Genomic DNA, 15,143 nt, shown 5'->3' with positions numbered 1-15,143 from the left:
CGACCACCCAGCCAGCACCCTGAGTGACACTTGGTTGTCATTTGTGAAAACGTATAGGACATCTGTGCCTGAACTCTATGAGCACAGAGCAACACAGGACTGCAGCAGATGTCCAGAGAACTCACACCAGCAGTACCGCTAATGCAGGAGCTGTAGCAGGCCTGAGCTGATGACTATCAGCAAAGTCCTTGTCATCGAGCTGGAAGACTCGAGTTTGAGTATAATAATTCATGGGGGGGTTGTTGTTGTTTTAAAGCTGTGTGTGGTGGCATGTACTTATCATCCTGGTGCTAGGGAGACAGTGGCAGGACCCTTAGCATTCTCTAGCCTGGTAGCCCAGCATGTTTGTTGAGTTCAAAACCGGTGAGAGACTATGCCTCAAAAGCAAGATGGACGATTAACCTCTGGGCTCCACCTACACGGGTACCTGGATACACCCATGTATCTGCATACACACGAGACCACACAACACACACACACACCAGAGAGAGAGAGAGAGAGAGAGAGAGAGAGAGAGAGAGAGAGAGAGAGAGAGAGAGAGAGAGAAAGAGAGAACAAAAATAGCACCGGGTTAAAATTTATTGAGTAGTGACTATGTACCAGGCCTGGCACTGGGCACCTTCATCACTAGGCGACGGTTCCTATTCTTCAACTCTGTTGTTCTCTGTGGGAAGCTGAGGGCAGGAGGTGTTATGTGGTTTGCCTGCAGTATGCACTGGGTCAGTAGGTCCACCTGGACTGTTAGTGATGGCATGGCTTGTCTGACGGGCGTGTCCCAAGCAGCCATTGTTTGTTCTCTTCATACTTGTATTTCTCCCAGGCTGGGGTTTCTTGGGGATCCCCAAAGCCGGAAACTGTACGTACTAGTGGTTGACTCTGGGGCTTCTTGGGGTAAGGGCACCAAGGAGTGCTGTTCACCACACAGGGAGCCGAGGGATTCCAGGAAGAGCTTTCTGAAGGAGGAAGACACGGCGTTGTAGAGGATTGGGGTCACTGCTGAGCTGACATAGAAGAGCGTGTTGGTCACCATGTAGAAATAGTGATAGAAATCATAGAGCTCACTGGAAGACAAACCCAGAGGTCCGGTTAGAGGCTGTCACCTCTCACAGTGCCCCCAAGTCCCCTCCGAAGTTCCAGGCGCGCAAGGAAGTTCTTTCTGTTGACAGGGCACAATGGAAATAGTACATACTTCTATTGATGCCCTTCCTGATGCAGTCATTCAGCCTCTGTGGCTTCCTGGCTATGATTACTGATCATCTAGAAATCAGACGACAACCCTGATAACAGAGGCTATCTGCTTAGGTCAGTGAGAACCTGGGAGCCCTGTGCTTCTTGGTGTAGTCGAGGAGGTATGGCTTCACTAAGAAGGGAAGTGGGTTTCCCCCTAGTCATCATGCTCCATATGGCAGAGTCTTTGTAGTGTGTATGAAGTGCTAGCTGCTCCTGAGGAAGAGATATCTGTGGACACAGCTAAGTCATTATGGGGTCTCTACTTTGCTGGGGCTTTGGTTTCCATTTATGACCACAGGCATAATGATTTTCAAAAGACTCTCACGTAGCTCAGGCTAGCCTTCAATTTTTTATGTAGCCAAGGATAACCTTCAACTTCAACAAGTGCTGGGGGTACAGATGTGCACCACCATGCCCAGTTTATGTGATGCTGGTGATCAAATATGGGGCTTTGTTCATACTAGGCAAATATCAAATACTAAATCAATTGAGCTATAGTTCCAGTCCATAAGTTTCCAGTCCAAAGAGGGTTCACTGGTCTCCATGTTGCCTTTGTCAACTCATGGAACTATGTTAAGTCTTTGATAACATGGCTATCACCACCCTGTCTGGGCTGCGGACTTTGGTCTGTTCTAGTGTCAAGATACTCATAGCCCTGACTTCTCTCTAGGAGGCCTGTCATAACTATGGCCTTCCCATGCCAGGAAGATTTTTATAGAATTCCCTGATCCTGCCAGGTGTGACACATTCTAGTTCTTGGAAAATGGAGGCAGAAGGACTGCCATGCTTGGCCGCAAAGAAAGTGGTAGGCCAGATGAGACAGTACAGCAAGACTGTCTCAAAACAAGCAAGAACACCCACAATACCTTGTTCCCCACCTCCAGCTGGAAGATTTAAAAAAAAAAAAAGATGTATTTATTTTATACAACTACACTGTGGCTGCCTTCAGACACACCAGAAGAGGGCATCAGATTCCATAATAGATGGTATGAGCCACCATGTGGTTGCTGGGAATTGAACTCAGGTCCTCTGGAAGAGCATCCAGTGCTCTTAACCACTGAGTCATTTCTCCAGCCCCACAGCTGGAAGATTTCAAAAGTATGGCCTGAGGAGGATCAGATAGACTAGAGGCCAAAGATTCAGAAAACTTGGCAGCCGAGGCTCCACTGTCTGGTTCCAGCCCAACCTAGCAGTTTCTTCTCAGTGACCAGAGAGGCCCAGCACACTTACTTAGTCCATCCATCATCGGGGATGTAGCAGTACATGAGTCGGCGGGCATGGTACGGCAGCCAGCAGATGACATACACAGCCACGATGGCTCCTGAAGGACAGTGGGAGAGAGATAGAGAGGGCATAGCAGACATAAAGCAAACGAGTTCTCAGTTACATCATTGTTGAGGGAAAAGCATGCCCAAACTGACATCTGCAATTCCCGTGGCATCTTCCTAGAGTCGAAGAATGGGAAGAGAATTTTGGAGTGACCGGATAGGAAATGAACTTTCCATGTACTTGGACACAACAGGCTTCTAGAATGTTCCATTGACCACTGGAATCCACTCTCAACTTAGGACTAGATATTCCCACCCGGCTGACTACATGTGCAGCCTCATATAAATGCCCTTTGTGCACTGCAACGCCTCTCCCTGAACTCTTCCTTTTCCTTCTGTATGGATGGTAATACCATCACCAGACCTCAAGGATCTTCTTAGCTCTCTATCCCTCCTCATCGTGCCTTTAAATGGGTTCTTCCTCGGTGACTGTCCACTCTGTTTCTTCCTTGCCTTCTCAGCTGCCACCCACCGTATGAAGCTTCTGTCTCTTTCTCACTGGACTCTGGCAACCTTCTCTCTCCTACCCAGAACAACCACCCACACATTACCCAGTGTGGCCCCTGCAGCAGTAGCACCCACTGGGTTCTGGTAGAAATGCAGAGTCATCAACCCGCTCAAGACCTCTTGGGTTGGAACCTCATGGCTGGGTCCTGCACTCTGGCTTTTACAATGTCTTGGATCACTGCTGCACCCCTTGAAGTTTAGGAGTCCTATTTGGCCCACATGCTAAGGAGCTATGAAGGCAACAGATCCTCCAGACGTTGGCTCTTGAACCTTCTGCCCAGCGACTATAGAGGGAAACCAGATAATGTCCTGGGCTGATTTTTTTCCCACTCATCACATCAGTGCATTTAGCACTTACATCTTTCCCCACAAGATGGTGATGTTGCAGAGAACACAACTGTCTCGTGGGATCCTCCCAGACTTCAGCTAGTGCCCAGATTTCAACTGGGGCATGATGGGTGCTTGGAGAGACCTGTTTTCCTATCCCTTTAAAAAGTGTGTCTTACAAGGCCAGATTGTTCTGGATCCATACAAAGGCAAGCAAGTAAACAGAAGAATGTTGTGAGCAGGAGAGGGGAGTGCTAGAGGAAAATGGAATTTGGGGACCCAGCCAGTCTGAGAGTCCACAATAGTCAGACTTCAGTCCTTCACTGGAACTACTTTTGGCCTTCCCACACAGCCCAACTTTCTGAAACAGAGCCAAGACCCTGGCTGTCTGGGTATGCTACTCCCTGCCTGGATCTGTACTTTCACGCATAAAATTCTGATTCTTTCTTTTAACTATACCATTGCGCTTTTGAGGTGAGGGAAGGAGGCCTGAGAGGGACAAGAGGTTGCCAAGGTCATCTAGCCAGGGATTGATGGAAGCCCTGGTACCTGGGCTCCTCTCCCTCATGGTATTGTGGTAGAGGACTTAACTGAGAACCTGGGCGCTGTGCTGGAGGCTGCGGATCTGGCTGGCATCGTTGTGTCTCACCAGGCTGGCTTGGACCCCCAGGGAGAGAGTCTTTCTCCACGTGATGAAGCCCAGGAGGCCTTCCTCACTCAGGAGCTCCAGGCGGCTGGGGATGGAGCTGACTTGGGCAGAAGCTGATGGTACCTGGGAGTAGAGGGCCATCAGGTGGTTGACAGTGATGCCATTCAGGAAAGCAGTGAGTGCCAAGGGAAGAGCGAAGGATACCAGCACATTCACCTGTGAAGGTAATTATGAGTGTTATGGGAGCAGCCACCAAAGGCCTGTGGGTCTGGACATCAGGTTTGCTCTTTGCTAAGAATCTGCATCTGCAGAAGTGGGGGACCAGAGGCCTGGGAGGCAAAGCTAAGGAAAGTCTCAGAACTGTAATGCTACATACAGTGCAAGCCCAAGGCCACAGAGAAGCCATACTTCCTTATGGACAGGAGTTAAATTCTCTCCAAGGAGACAGACTCATTACTGGATGCTCAACCTTCTCAGACTACTTTCTGAGTGCCCCATTCTGTTTTTGGAGTCTTTATATTCAAACAATGTCTTCAAATGGCTCCCACTGGAGAGATGGTTCAGTGGTTAAGAGCACCGCTGCTCTTGCAAAACACCAGAGTTCTGTTCCCTAACACCCATGCTGGGCAACTCACAACAGCCTGTAATTCCAGCCCTGGGGAATCTGATGTCCTCTTTTGGCCTCTGCAGGCACCTGTACTCATGTGGACATACCCATATCCCCAGACATATACATGTGATTAAAAATAAAATCAATTTTTTTTTTAAAAAAAATCACAGTCCTCAGATGTTGGGAAATGGTCGAGGAGGCTGTGGTAAATGTTAGCTCTGGGGGACGCCTCTCAGTCTACCCAGCAAGGGAGCAGCAGTATTTAGAGCCCTGTGGCGAAAGGGAGCCATGACAGAGCTGGGTCACCATGAGTCCCAAGTGAAGTGGGGCCTCCTGGACACACCCAGGGCAAAGATGGCTGACCATGGTTAAACATGGGCGCAACTCGCTCTTCCCATGGTTTCTCCTGATTCCTCTTGGGTGAAAAGGAAGGTGGTAAGTGAAAGACTGGTGAATCAGTCCTAGACTCCTCCCTCCTCACCCACCAGACCCAGCTGATACACACAGGATGGTGCAGAGGAAGACAGGGAGCTTCATGCCGGGCACTGCAACCCTGTACTGTGGCAGGAGAATGGGGGAGAGAGAAAGAGGCATCAAGATTTATATGAGAGGAACCAGTGGCAGAGAAAGGCTGGTGACCCTCACCCACAGCTACTCAAAAGAGATAAAGCAAGCAATAGAAAAAGACCATGAATTACAGATGTGGGAGAAGGCAGGTGCTTTGTAAATGACACGTAAAAGGTCACCCCCATTCTACTCTCTTGGTCAGCGCCCTTGAGCTCCTCACAGTTCCCTCCTCTTCCATTCTCTGTCCACTTTAGTTGCACAAGTGCTTCTTCCTGGTAAGTCATTCTGTTCTACCACCCCATGTGTGCCCCTAATCACACAGGGACTTGAGAATCTCAGCTGTGCTCTCCAGAGTCCAGCCCATATCTGGCCAGGGATTCAGTGCAAAAGATATGATGGTCCAGCCATCTCTGCAGCCCTCTAACCCCATATATGTCCTGATGCACTGGCCAGCATGCCTTTCTGCACTTTCATGTGTTTATCCTTCCAGATCCTGTGTGTGTTTGTTTATGGGTAGTGAAGGGATGCTGGCTGCACCCTGCTTTGGTCCTTTGGGATTCTGGGAAGGACCTTGGAGGGGTTGCTTTAGTTTCTTTCACTACCCCAGTGTGTGTGTGTGTGTGTGTGTGTGTGTGTGAGAGAGAGAGAGAGAGAGAGAGAGACAGAGAGAGAGAGAGAGAGAGAGAGAGAGAGACAGACAGACAGAGAGAGAGAGAGAGAGAGAGAGAGAGAGAGAGAGAGAGACTCAGAACCACTGCCTATTTGAGCAATGGCAGGTCAAACTTAAAGGGCCCTGAGTTATAGAACCACCAGAAACCTGCGACTTGGAGAGATGAGACTTGAGTTCAAAAAAAGGAACTGCAAAGTCCTGGGAGTGGGTCACATGCTGGGGTGGGGTTGGGGGTGAGGAACAGAAGAGACATCTTGGGAGCAGAGTGTTGAGGAAAGGCTTTCAGACAGGTGAAAACATTTCTAGGGTTAAGAAGAGTGGGAGAGGGAGGAACAAAGAAATGCTTGACCTAAATGCCAGAGAGAGGGCAGGCAGAGCTAGGGGAGAAAAGCAGGTGAGAGTTGGCAAGGAAGGTCTAGAAAGTGAGGCCAGGAGCCCCATCAGCCCCCGGAATACATGGTCAGAGAAACGTCCCCCTCGACTTCCGGGAGGCCCATTCAATAGCTACATAGTTGGAATGGCATAAGTGCAGAGTCTAATAGAACATTCTCACAGGCTCCCCTTGAGTTTCCTTTTTAAAAGTGTGTGTGTGTGTGTGTGTGTGTGTGTGTGTGTGTGTGTGTGTGTGTACTAAAGGCTAACTTTAGGGAGTCGGTTTCCCTTCACTGTGCCCCACTCCCCACCCCCTTACCTGGATGAAGACCTGAAGCGTGGCGCGGCTCACCAGCACCGTGCACACACGCGAGGCAGGCTCAGGCTCCCCGTCCGCGCTTTCCACTTCGTGCTTCTGTCCCATGATAACCGCCATGGGCAGGGCAAGGCCCAGAGAGGCGACCCAGACCAGTGACAGCAGGCGGCGGGTGCGGCGCGGGGTGAGCAGGCGGCGGGCGCGCAGCGGCTGGCACACGGCCAGGCAGCGCTCTGCGCTCAGGCTGGCAACGCTCAGCACTGTGGCGTAGGCGCACAGCTCGCGCACGAAGTAATAGCCACGGCAGCCCAGATCGCCGAAGACCCAGGGGTAGTGGGACCACACGAAGTTGTAGAGCTCCATGGGCACGCTGACCAGCAGTAGCAGCAGGGCTGAGAGCGCCAGGCTGAGCACGTGGTAGCGCAGGCGCCCGGGGCGACCGGCCCGCGCCTTCAGCACCACGTGCACGGACAGCGCATTGCCCGCCGTGCCGAGCGCGAAGATGAGCGAGTAGAGCGCGGTGAACAGTACCTTGGCCCAGAGGCGAGTGTCCACGCCCAGCCGCGCCTCCAGGCTCAGCCCTGCGCTGGGGCTGGGCCTCGGAGGCCACGGACTGCTGGTCTCCATCTCTGTCTCGTGGTGGCCTGAGCTCCCTCCCTCTCACTCACTGCCCAGAGCCTGGGCTAGCTGCCCGGTGAGCCAGCACCACCTCCTTTCTGGGAACCTTTAAAACTGGGAGGACACGCCCCTGGAGGGAGTTCCAAAGCAGAATTAGTCTTCGATCTCTCTTCCTTTCAGCTCCATCTAGAAAATCATACGTTGATGGAAAAAAGTGGGGAGGACATCCTTTGGGGTTCACCTGGATAGCATCGCTGACCCGTGGGTAAGTTTTTAAAAGCCCTCTGTGCCCCACTCCATTGTTTTTCTACTTTAAAATATTACCCATGCTACAGAAATTTCTCTGCGGATCAAATGAATTAATGGGCATGCAGCTGCTCAAGCTACAGAGCAAGGGTGGCATCCTGTGGGGTCTTGACAGCTGGGAGCTGCAAGGGACACCTATCCAAGTCCTGGTCCAATCACCGAGGGAGTTGTGCTATCCTGAAAGGGTAGAGCCTCCTCAACCAATGATGTTCAAAATAAAAGCGAGCTTTTAGGGCTGAGGACACAGACCTGAGGTGTCCCAGTGGTGGTGGGGATGGCAAGACATGGACTCACAGATAACAGCCCTCCTTGGCACAGTCTAAGTGTCACTTAAGAGGAGCTCTTGCTGGCAAACATGAGTACTCAGATTCCATTTCTAAAACCCCAGTGAGAAAGCCAAATGTGATGGCATAAGCTTGAAAGCCCAGGGCTATGGAGATGGAGGATGGAGGGTCCCCGAAGCTTCCAGCTGGCCGGCCTAGCCTGCTCGGTGAGCTTCAAGCAGAGAGAGAACTTGTTTCCCAAAAAATGGTGATGTTGCCTGAGGAATGACACTAAAAGTTTTTTTCTGGCTCACTCACATGCATATATGTATACTCCATACATGTGTGTGAACTTGCACATACACATATACACACATGCATACATGTGTACTCCATACATGTGCACACACACACATGCATACATGTGTACCCCATATATGTGCACACATACTCATACACATGTACACACACATACATGTGTACCCCGTACGAGTATACACACATGCATACAAGTGTACCACTTACATGTATACACACATGAATACATGTCGTGTGTCCCATACACATGTGCACACGCACACACACAAACACTCTGTTTCTGCACCTACAAAACGGTGCCCTGATATTAATTTCAAGGTTGCAATAAAGATCAGGAATTGTCATTGATTTCCAGAGATCACAATGTACCAGGACTATATTGAGACCTTTCTGAGCATGGCCTCAAGTCTCCCCATGACCTCATGAAGAAAATCTTGCAGGGTTTCATTAAGTTGCCAGGACTGGCCTTGAGTTCACCACAACTTAGACCAGCTCTGAACTTGTGATTTTCTTGCCTCAGTTTCCTGGTTACCAGTACACTGTATGGCACTGTATATGCTTGGAGGGTCTGTTTTTAATCTCTGTTTTCTCAGATGGGAAAGAAAAGGCTGCTGGAGGTGAAGCAAGTCCTCCTAAGTTCTGTCAGCTTCTAGGGGCAGAGTTGGATAAGAGCTGCATGATTCTGGTGTAGTTTCATCCCATGGCTGAACTTCCGCTGAGCTGAGCCCATGCGTGAGCCTCATTGGTGGTCGCTTTCCCATTCTTGGCATACTACCTAACTGTAGCTGTACCCAGTTAATGCTACTCAGTCTGATCCTGGCATTGGTGGCAATGTTCCTCACATCCTGTTCCAATGTTCTGGGTTCCTGAATGAAACACACACACACACACTCAGCCTTTATACTTATATATGCCTTAAGCAGCTCAATGCCTGGGCCAATTCCTAACCTCCACGTGGTTAATCCACCTCCAATATTCCCAAGTTATTGCTTACTAAAATCTATATTTCATCTTTGCTGCCCTGGATCCAGGCATGCAGCCCTCTTGGGCCGTGATCTCCTGACTCCTACATGGCGGCTATGATCTCTCTCCTGTACCTCTCAGGTGTGGCATCTAGGTTCCTTTTCCTGGCATGGCTGATCTCTCTCTCCTTTCCTCTTTCTATTCCTAGCCTGGGAATCTTAAAAGTCCCGCTTGTGTCTGCCCTGCCCAGCCATTGGCTGTATTTGCCAATCAAACCCAATGTGAGTAGAGTCCCTCCAGGTTTTATGTATGGGACTCTGTGGCAAACAGGTTTTGAGAGAACATAATTAGCAAAATGAAAGCAGCATTAGATTGAACCCAAACCCCTACCCAGTGCACACTCCCAGGTGTCTAGTCAGCAGTGAGACATGTGTCACCCCAAACTGTCTCTTTTAGCATGTTGCCAATGCGTGTGAAAATCCCTGAGATAGGCTTGAAGCTTCGGGGACAATGGCCAGGATGCAGCCCACTGTGCCTTCCTCACAGAGCCGTGTGTCTAGCATCCGGATGCACATGGTCCATGTGCTGGTGCTCTCATCAGACCGTGGGCCAGTGCTGAACCTGACAGGTACAGCGCCCCACAATCTTATCACCTGTCAGTCATGAGGTTCTTAAAATAACTTGACAGGGCAAATTAAAAATAGTAAGGGGAGCGGTGACCCAGATTGGTGGCAGTGTCCTGGGGAGTTGGCATTTTTTTCTCTTGCACTTAAGGGCCTTTCAGGGCATTCAGATGTGGGCACTAGTCCATGTCACAGTGGTGGGGTGCCTGCTCTGAGCTGTGCACACCCTTCCTCCCCGGGGTAAGGAAGGCCCAGGGTGTCTCTGCTGAGTGGTTAATATCAGGGCTCAGTGGGTGGGGACACAGAGGCACAGGGTGGAACCCCAAGCTGACTTTATAGATCCAGTCCCTGTACAAGCAACCCAAGGGCACTGTCTCTGAAGTTACCTGTCCTGCTTTCCCACATTCCGCTTTACCACCTAATTCAAGCTCTTAGTGTCTGTGTGTAACCTTTCAGGGTGCTGTAAGAATCACATGCTGTCGGGGTTGAGGATCTAGCTCAGTGGTAGAGTGCTTGCCTAGGAAGCGCAAGGCCCTGGGTTCGGTCCCCAGCTCCGAAAAAAAGAACCAAAAAAAAAAGAAAGAAAGAAAGAAAAAAAATCATATGCTGTCATCACCAAGGGGCAGAGCTAAAGACGGCAGGGAATGTCAGCCTCTGGGGATGCAGGAACACGAAGAAGGGGGTACACACAGGGAACCAGCTTGTGCCACCCACTGTCCTTTGCTGACTCCTTTTCTGCCTTGGTTCAAGAGTGCAACGGCTATGTCATACCTGAAAGTCAACTTCTGCACTGGGCCCCCACTTCCTCCCATTCTCATATTCTTTCTTTCCCTTTATCTGTGGTGTTCCATGAGTCTTAGAAAGGATATAGATGTCCTACTTATGGCTGGGCATTTAGCAGTCACCCATTCTTATCATTCTGACCCGTTATGGGTCTGCATTTAGCCCTTCCTACTGCAAAGGAAGCATCTCTGTCCAAAGCTGGGTATAAAAATGGAATTATTTAGAAAGCCATTTGACAGAAATATTGTGTCAATTTAACAAGCCAGTAGCACTAGCTTTTCCTCCTGGGGCCTGTGACCTCCCCAGTCACTGGCTTTTGACTAAGCTTACAAGACCAAGTGTGAATTTCTTCCTGTCAAGTGGTCTTCATATCCTAGCAGAAAGCAGTTGGTTACCTCCATAAAGGTTGTGCCACTATACATGAATGACCAACGTTGTGCTACACACAGAGTCCACAGCTAAGGACGACATATTGATGACATTTTCCTCCCAGCATCCTACATAATACTGTCTTCACAACCAGGGCCACACAGCAGTGAGGAAGTTCCCAACTCAATTCCAGCTTGATTTCCCTTTGTCCTCACCACAGCACGTAGTGTCCTCAGCAACAGCGTCTTACACTCTAGTTCTGGTGGGCAACCAGCACTTTGTAGACTTGCTTATCGCTGGCTTCCTTCATCCGCCAGCACGCTCACTGACAGTATAGTGAAGACTCTTCCCTAGGCCCTGCTATGCAGGCATGGCTCCCCTCATGTGCCTCTGACTAAGCCTCCTTCCTTGCCACCACAGGCTACCTGAGCCCAGCAGAATCCAGGACTTGTGGGAATACAAGAATCCGCTTAAGGGCTGTCCCTTAAGTCACCTGGCCTGCTTTGTCACTTCCCACGTCTTGACCCAAGGCCAACTCTTGAAGCTCCTATTTTCTTTGTGTAACCTTAGAGGTATGCTGGCCAACCACACACGGTCATGCAGCCTCCATGCTCAGTAGAGTTCCCAAGGTGTACAAAACCATTGCAAAACCAGAGCTATTGAAAGATGCATGGTGCTAATGAAGGGTGCAGGGAAAGGGGACAGAAGCCAGTGTGACACACAGCCACATGGGAAATGCTGAATCCTGCTCTCTTGACTCCAACTGGCCTGTGACAGTACACAACGGAGAGCAAGCTCTCTCAGATTTGCTGGAAAACTCAGAGTACAATGGACAGCGTGGATTACTCTTACTTTGTTGTGTGATCGTTTATATATATATATATATAGTGTGTGTGTGTGTGTGTGTGTGTGTGTGTGAATAATGGTACATGCATGCCACAGCACAGAAGTCAGAGGACAACCAAACACTTGGGTCTCTCCTTTTGCCTGTAGGGCATCAGTCTAGATGACAACAAGTTTCTGGGGAGTCTCCTGTCCCCACCTCCCCTTTCTTTGTAGGTACACCATGGTTATAGATGGCCATGATGGTACCAACTTTATGTGGGTTCTAGGGATTTGAACTCAGGTCCTCATGCTTGCACATATGCTGGTTTATGTCTACTTGACACAAGCTAAAGTCATCTGAGAGGAGGAAGCCTCAATTAAGAAAATGTCTCCCTAAGATCAAGTCTCAGACAAGCTTGTAGGACGTTTATTTAATTAGTGATTGGTGCAGGAGAGGACAGCCCAGTGGTGCCATCCCTGGGCTGGTGGTTCTGGGTTCTATAAAAAAAAGCAGGCTGAGCAAGCCATGGGGAGCAAGCCTGTATCCTCCGTGGGCACCGGATCAGCTCTTGCCCCCAGGTTCTTTCCCTCCCCAACATGCTTTTGGTCATGGTATTTTGTCACAGCAATAGAGACCCCAACGAAGACACACGGCAAGCAATTTTGCACATTGAGCCATCTTCTGGGCTTTTAGATTTTTGTCACTTTAAAGCATCACTTCCTGCACTCAACCAGGAAAGGGGCTGGAGTATAGTCTCTCTGCCAACACTTCCTCTGAGCAAATGCCCTCTGTGGATCCTCTGTGGGTTTTAATCCAGATTCTGTCTTAGGACTTCTCAGCTTTGGAAGTTACTCAGTCTGTGGGTCTTACTCCTGAGTTAGACCTCAAAGGCAGGAGGAAACGTAGTGGATCTGAAGTGTCCTGCTGAGTCAGCTGGCCTCATGCCCCCTCCCTTGTAGCCTGCACAAACTGGACAGAAACTGGCATTTTCTGTTATCTTTGCATCTTCCGTGTGGTGTTTGTCTGCCAGTCCCCAGGTGGGAAAGGATTTGCAATTCAACACCCTGCTCTTTGCTGGGGCCTTGTGACTTGGCCCAGGCTCAGTAAAGGGAAGCAGCTTTGCCTGCTCTGGTGTCACTAGGCCCAGCCTCCAGCTCCTGAGGTGGTGTCCCCAAGGGTCATTTCTCTCCAGACACTGAACGAGGAGGTGGCTAGACCTCGCAGGTCCAGCCATGGCAGAGAAGGATCCTGTCTGCAGCTCCAAGTGGGAGGCACCACGGGACAAGAGCTCCCTGGATTCGGCATGGTCCTGGGTAAGGCTGCGTGTGGCTGTCTGAGGATTCAGCTTCTGCTCACAGCTGCAGCTGTGCGGTCTGAGCCCAGAGGCTCCCTTCAGGAGGGTCCTACCTTCACAATATCTAGCTGTGTGCCCTTACAAGCTCCCACCTTAGGGCTCTCAGGAAAGTTTGTTTACAGGAATGTATTCCAGACTTAAAGCCTGTTTTGTTTTGTTTTGTTTTTGTTGTTGTTGTTTTGCACTGGATAGAAAATGCTTGGTTATGCTTTGAGCCTGGGTGTTTTCTGGTCTGCACCTGGTCAGAGAGAAAGGCAGTGACAAAAGAATGACTCGTCTCTACCATGATTGTTTACAGCACTGTGTATGACGGGGGCTCTTTGGACTCTGAAGCTCTCAGCTTCTCTGCACTGCCTATTTTAGACCTCATTCAAAGTCCACGAAAAGGGGATGTTGTTTAGACATAGCTATGCTTGCTGAAGACCCCAAAGCCCGAAGGGGAGGGGGCTGTGATCACCCCAAGTGGCAGTGAGTATTGAGGATAGGACCTGGGCTAAAATCCAAACCTCACTGTTCCTGAAAAGGCCAGTGGGTTTGGGTGCAGTGTAGACAATACGCCCCTGATTCAAATGGTACCCCTGGATCTCCCCACGATACTCCGTTGGGATCCCAGATGCAGGGGCTCAACCAGCAGTAGGGAAGGCTTTGGAAGCAAAGGACACCTGTTATTCTGCAGCAACAGGAAGACACCTTCTCGCTGCTGGTGTCCCAGAGCACCTGGCACCGGTCAGTTTGCTCATCTTTGTCCTCAAGACAGGTTGTCCATTAGGGGCTGCTCTGGAGGGATAGGGTGCAATGTAGTCAGGGGAGCTGAGAGAGAGGAGGTCCTGGATTCTGCTCCTGCTTCTGACCCATAAGTCACAAATCCTGAGGGCAGATATTTTGTGAAAGGACCCATGCTTGTGGAGGTGTTTCCACAGGCCTAGCCGTAGGGACAGGAGTGGCACCTCCCTTCGGGAATTCTGCTCGGACAATGAGCTGTTTTTGTGGTCAGTTGGGAATTAAAGTAGCTTTTTTCCTTTCAGTCCAGGAACGCCCCTTAGAACGCAGCACACATCCTTGCCTGTATCAGTTGAGATGTAAACTCTCTCCTCCTTTGTGGGCAGTGTGGATGCCCAACCGTCACATCGGTGCCCACCATCCTGACTGGCACCCTGTAGGTCTGAGATGCAGGCCTCGTTGTCATGGTGCTGCCTTGTCCAGCCCAGGTAGCAGGGATCTGAGGAAGATGACTGTTAAACTGAGACTTGCCCATGGCAACTGAGTGGGAGTGTGGATTGAAAATACATGGCAGGAAGCCAGGACCTCTGGTGTGTGGTGAAGGTTCTGTCTACCCTCCAGTCCATGCCCATTGGCCCTTTAATCTGAGGAAGCTCTGGTTGAATATCTGTGTTTTGTTTGTGTGTGTGTGTGTGTGTGTGTGTAGGTGAGGCTGACTAACCAACAAAGCCCACAGCTCTGTGACTCTGCCTCCTCCACAGATGCAAATACAAGCACGTGACCGCTGCACCCAGGACTTTTCACATGGGCTTCACCTGGGGGCTTAAAGTCAGGTCCTCACACCTGCAAGGCAAGCACCTTATTGACTAGGCTACCTTCCAGCCCCTGCTTGTGTTTGGAATGTGGTCAGTGTGGATCGTGCAGGACATAAAGAAGGGTGTGAGCAAAAGCCTAGAGCACTGTAAGCAGGGGCTGAGCTTCTGTCCTTGATGGCTTTTTATAATAAAGGGACAAAGGGGTTTGAAATCCAATCATTGTCCCCTTTTATTCTGTCACTTTCCCCCACTGTCTCATGTACCAGATAAATGCTCATTCACTGAAGAAACTCAGCGGTCAGAGTCTGCAACAGGTCTGTCCCCTGTGCCAGCATAGCCTGACTTCTCTTGTTTGTTCTCAGAGGAGGCTATGGGGGGGGGTGATGGACAATGAGAGGTGAAAGAGTCTACCTGGCAGCTGCTGGAGACACACTGCTAATGGTTCCCTGCAAGGGGGGTTGACTCTAAGGTTGAGCTTTGTAGGGCCTTGGGACGTTGGCTCATGCTTCTGGAAGAATCTGACCCTTTGTACGATAGTATCCCAGAATGCCTAACCAGCAGTCCCAGTGAAACCAACACTTCTCTCTGTTGATGGGGCTTTGATCAGGA

General features: G+C 50.1%; 1 protein-coding gene across 1 annotated transcript; it reads right to left on the bottom strand.

Moving 5' to 3' along the window:
• Nucleotides 1–561: 561 nt before the first annotated feature.
• Nucleotides 562–7,224, bottom strand: Ntsr2 (neurotensin receptor 2). Its single transcript, XM_032907496.1, is given in 5 exon segments — nucleotides 562–891; nucleotides 893–1,061; nucleotides 2,461–2,551; nucleotides 3,984–4,257; nucleotides 6,580–7,224. Coding segments are annotated over 5 exon segments (1,308 nt in total). The 5' UTR covers nucleotides 7,204–7,224; the 3' UTR covers nucleotides 562–741.
• Nucleotides 7,225–15,143: the final 7,919 nt, after the last annotated feature.

This window comes from Rattus rattus, chromosome 7 (genome assembly GCF_011064425.1).
Source record: "Rattus rattus isolate New Zealand chromosome 7, Rrattus_CSIRO_v1, whole genome shotgun sequence".
Lineage (NCBI taxonomy): Eukaryota > Metazoa > Chordata > Mammalia > Rodentia > Muridae > Rattus > Rattus rattus.
Note: the sequence above shows the minus strand (reverse complement) of the source record. Positions and strands in the feature narration are given on the sequence as shown.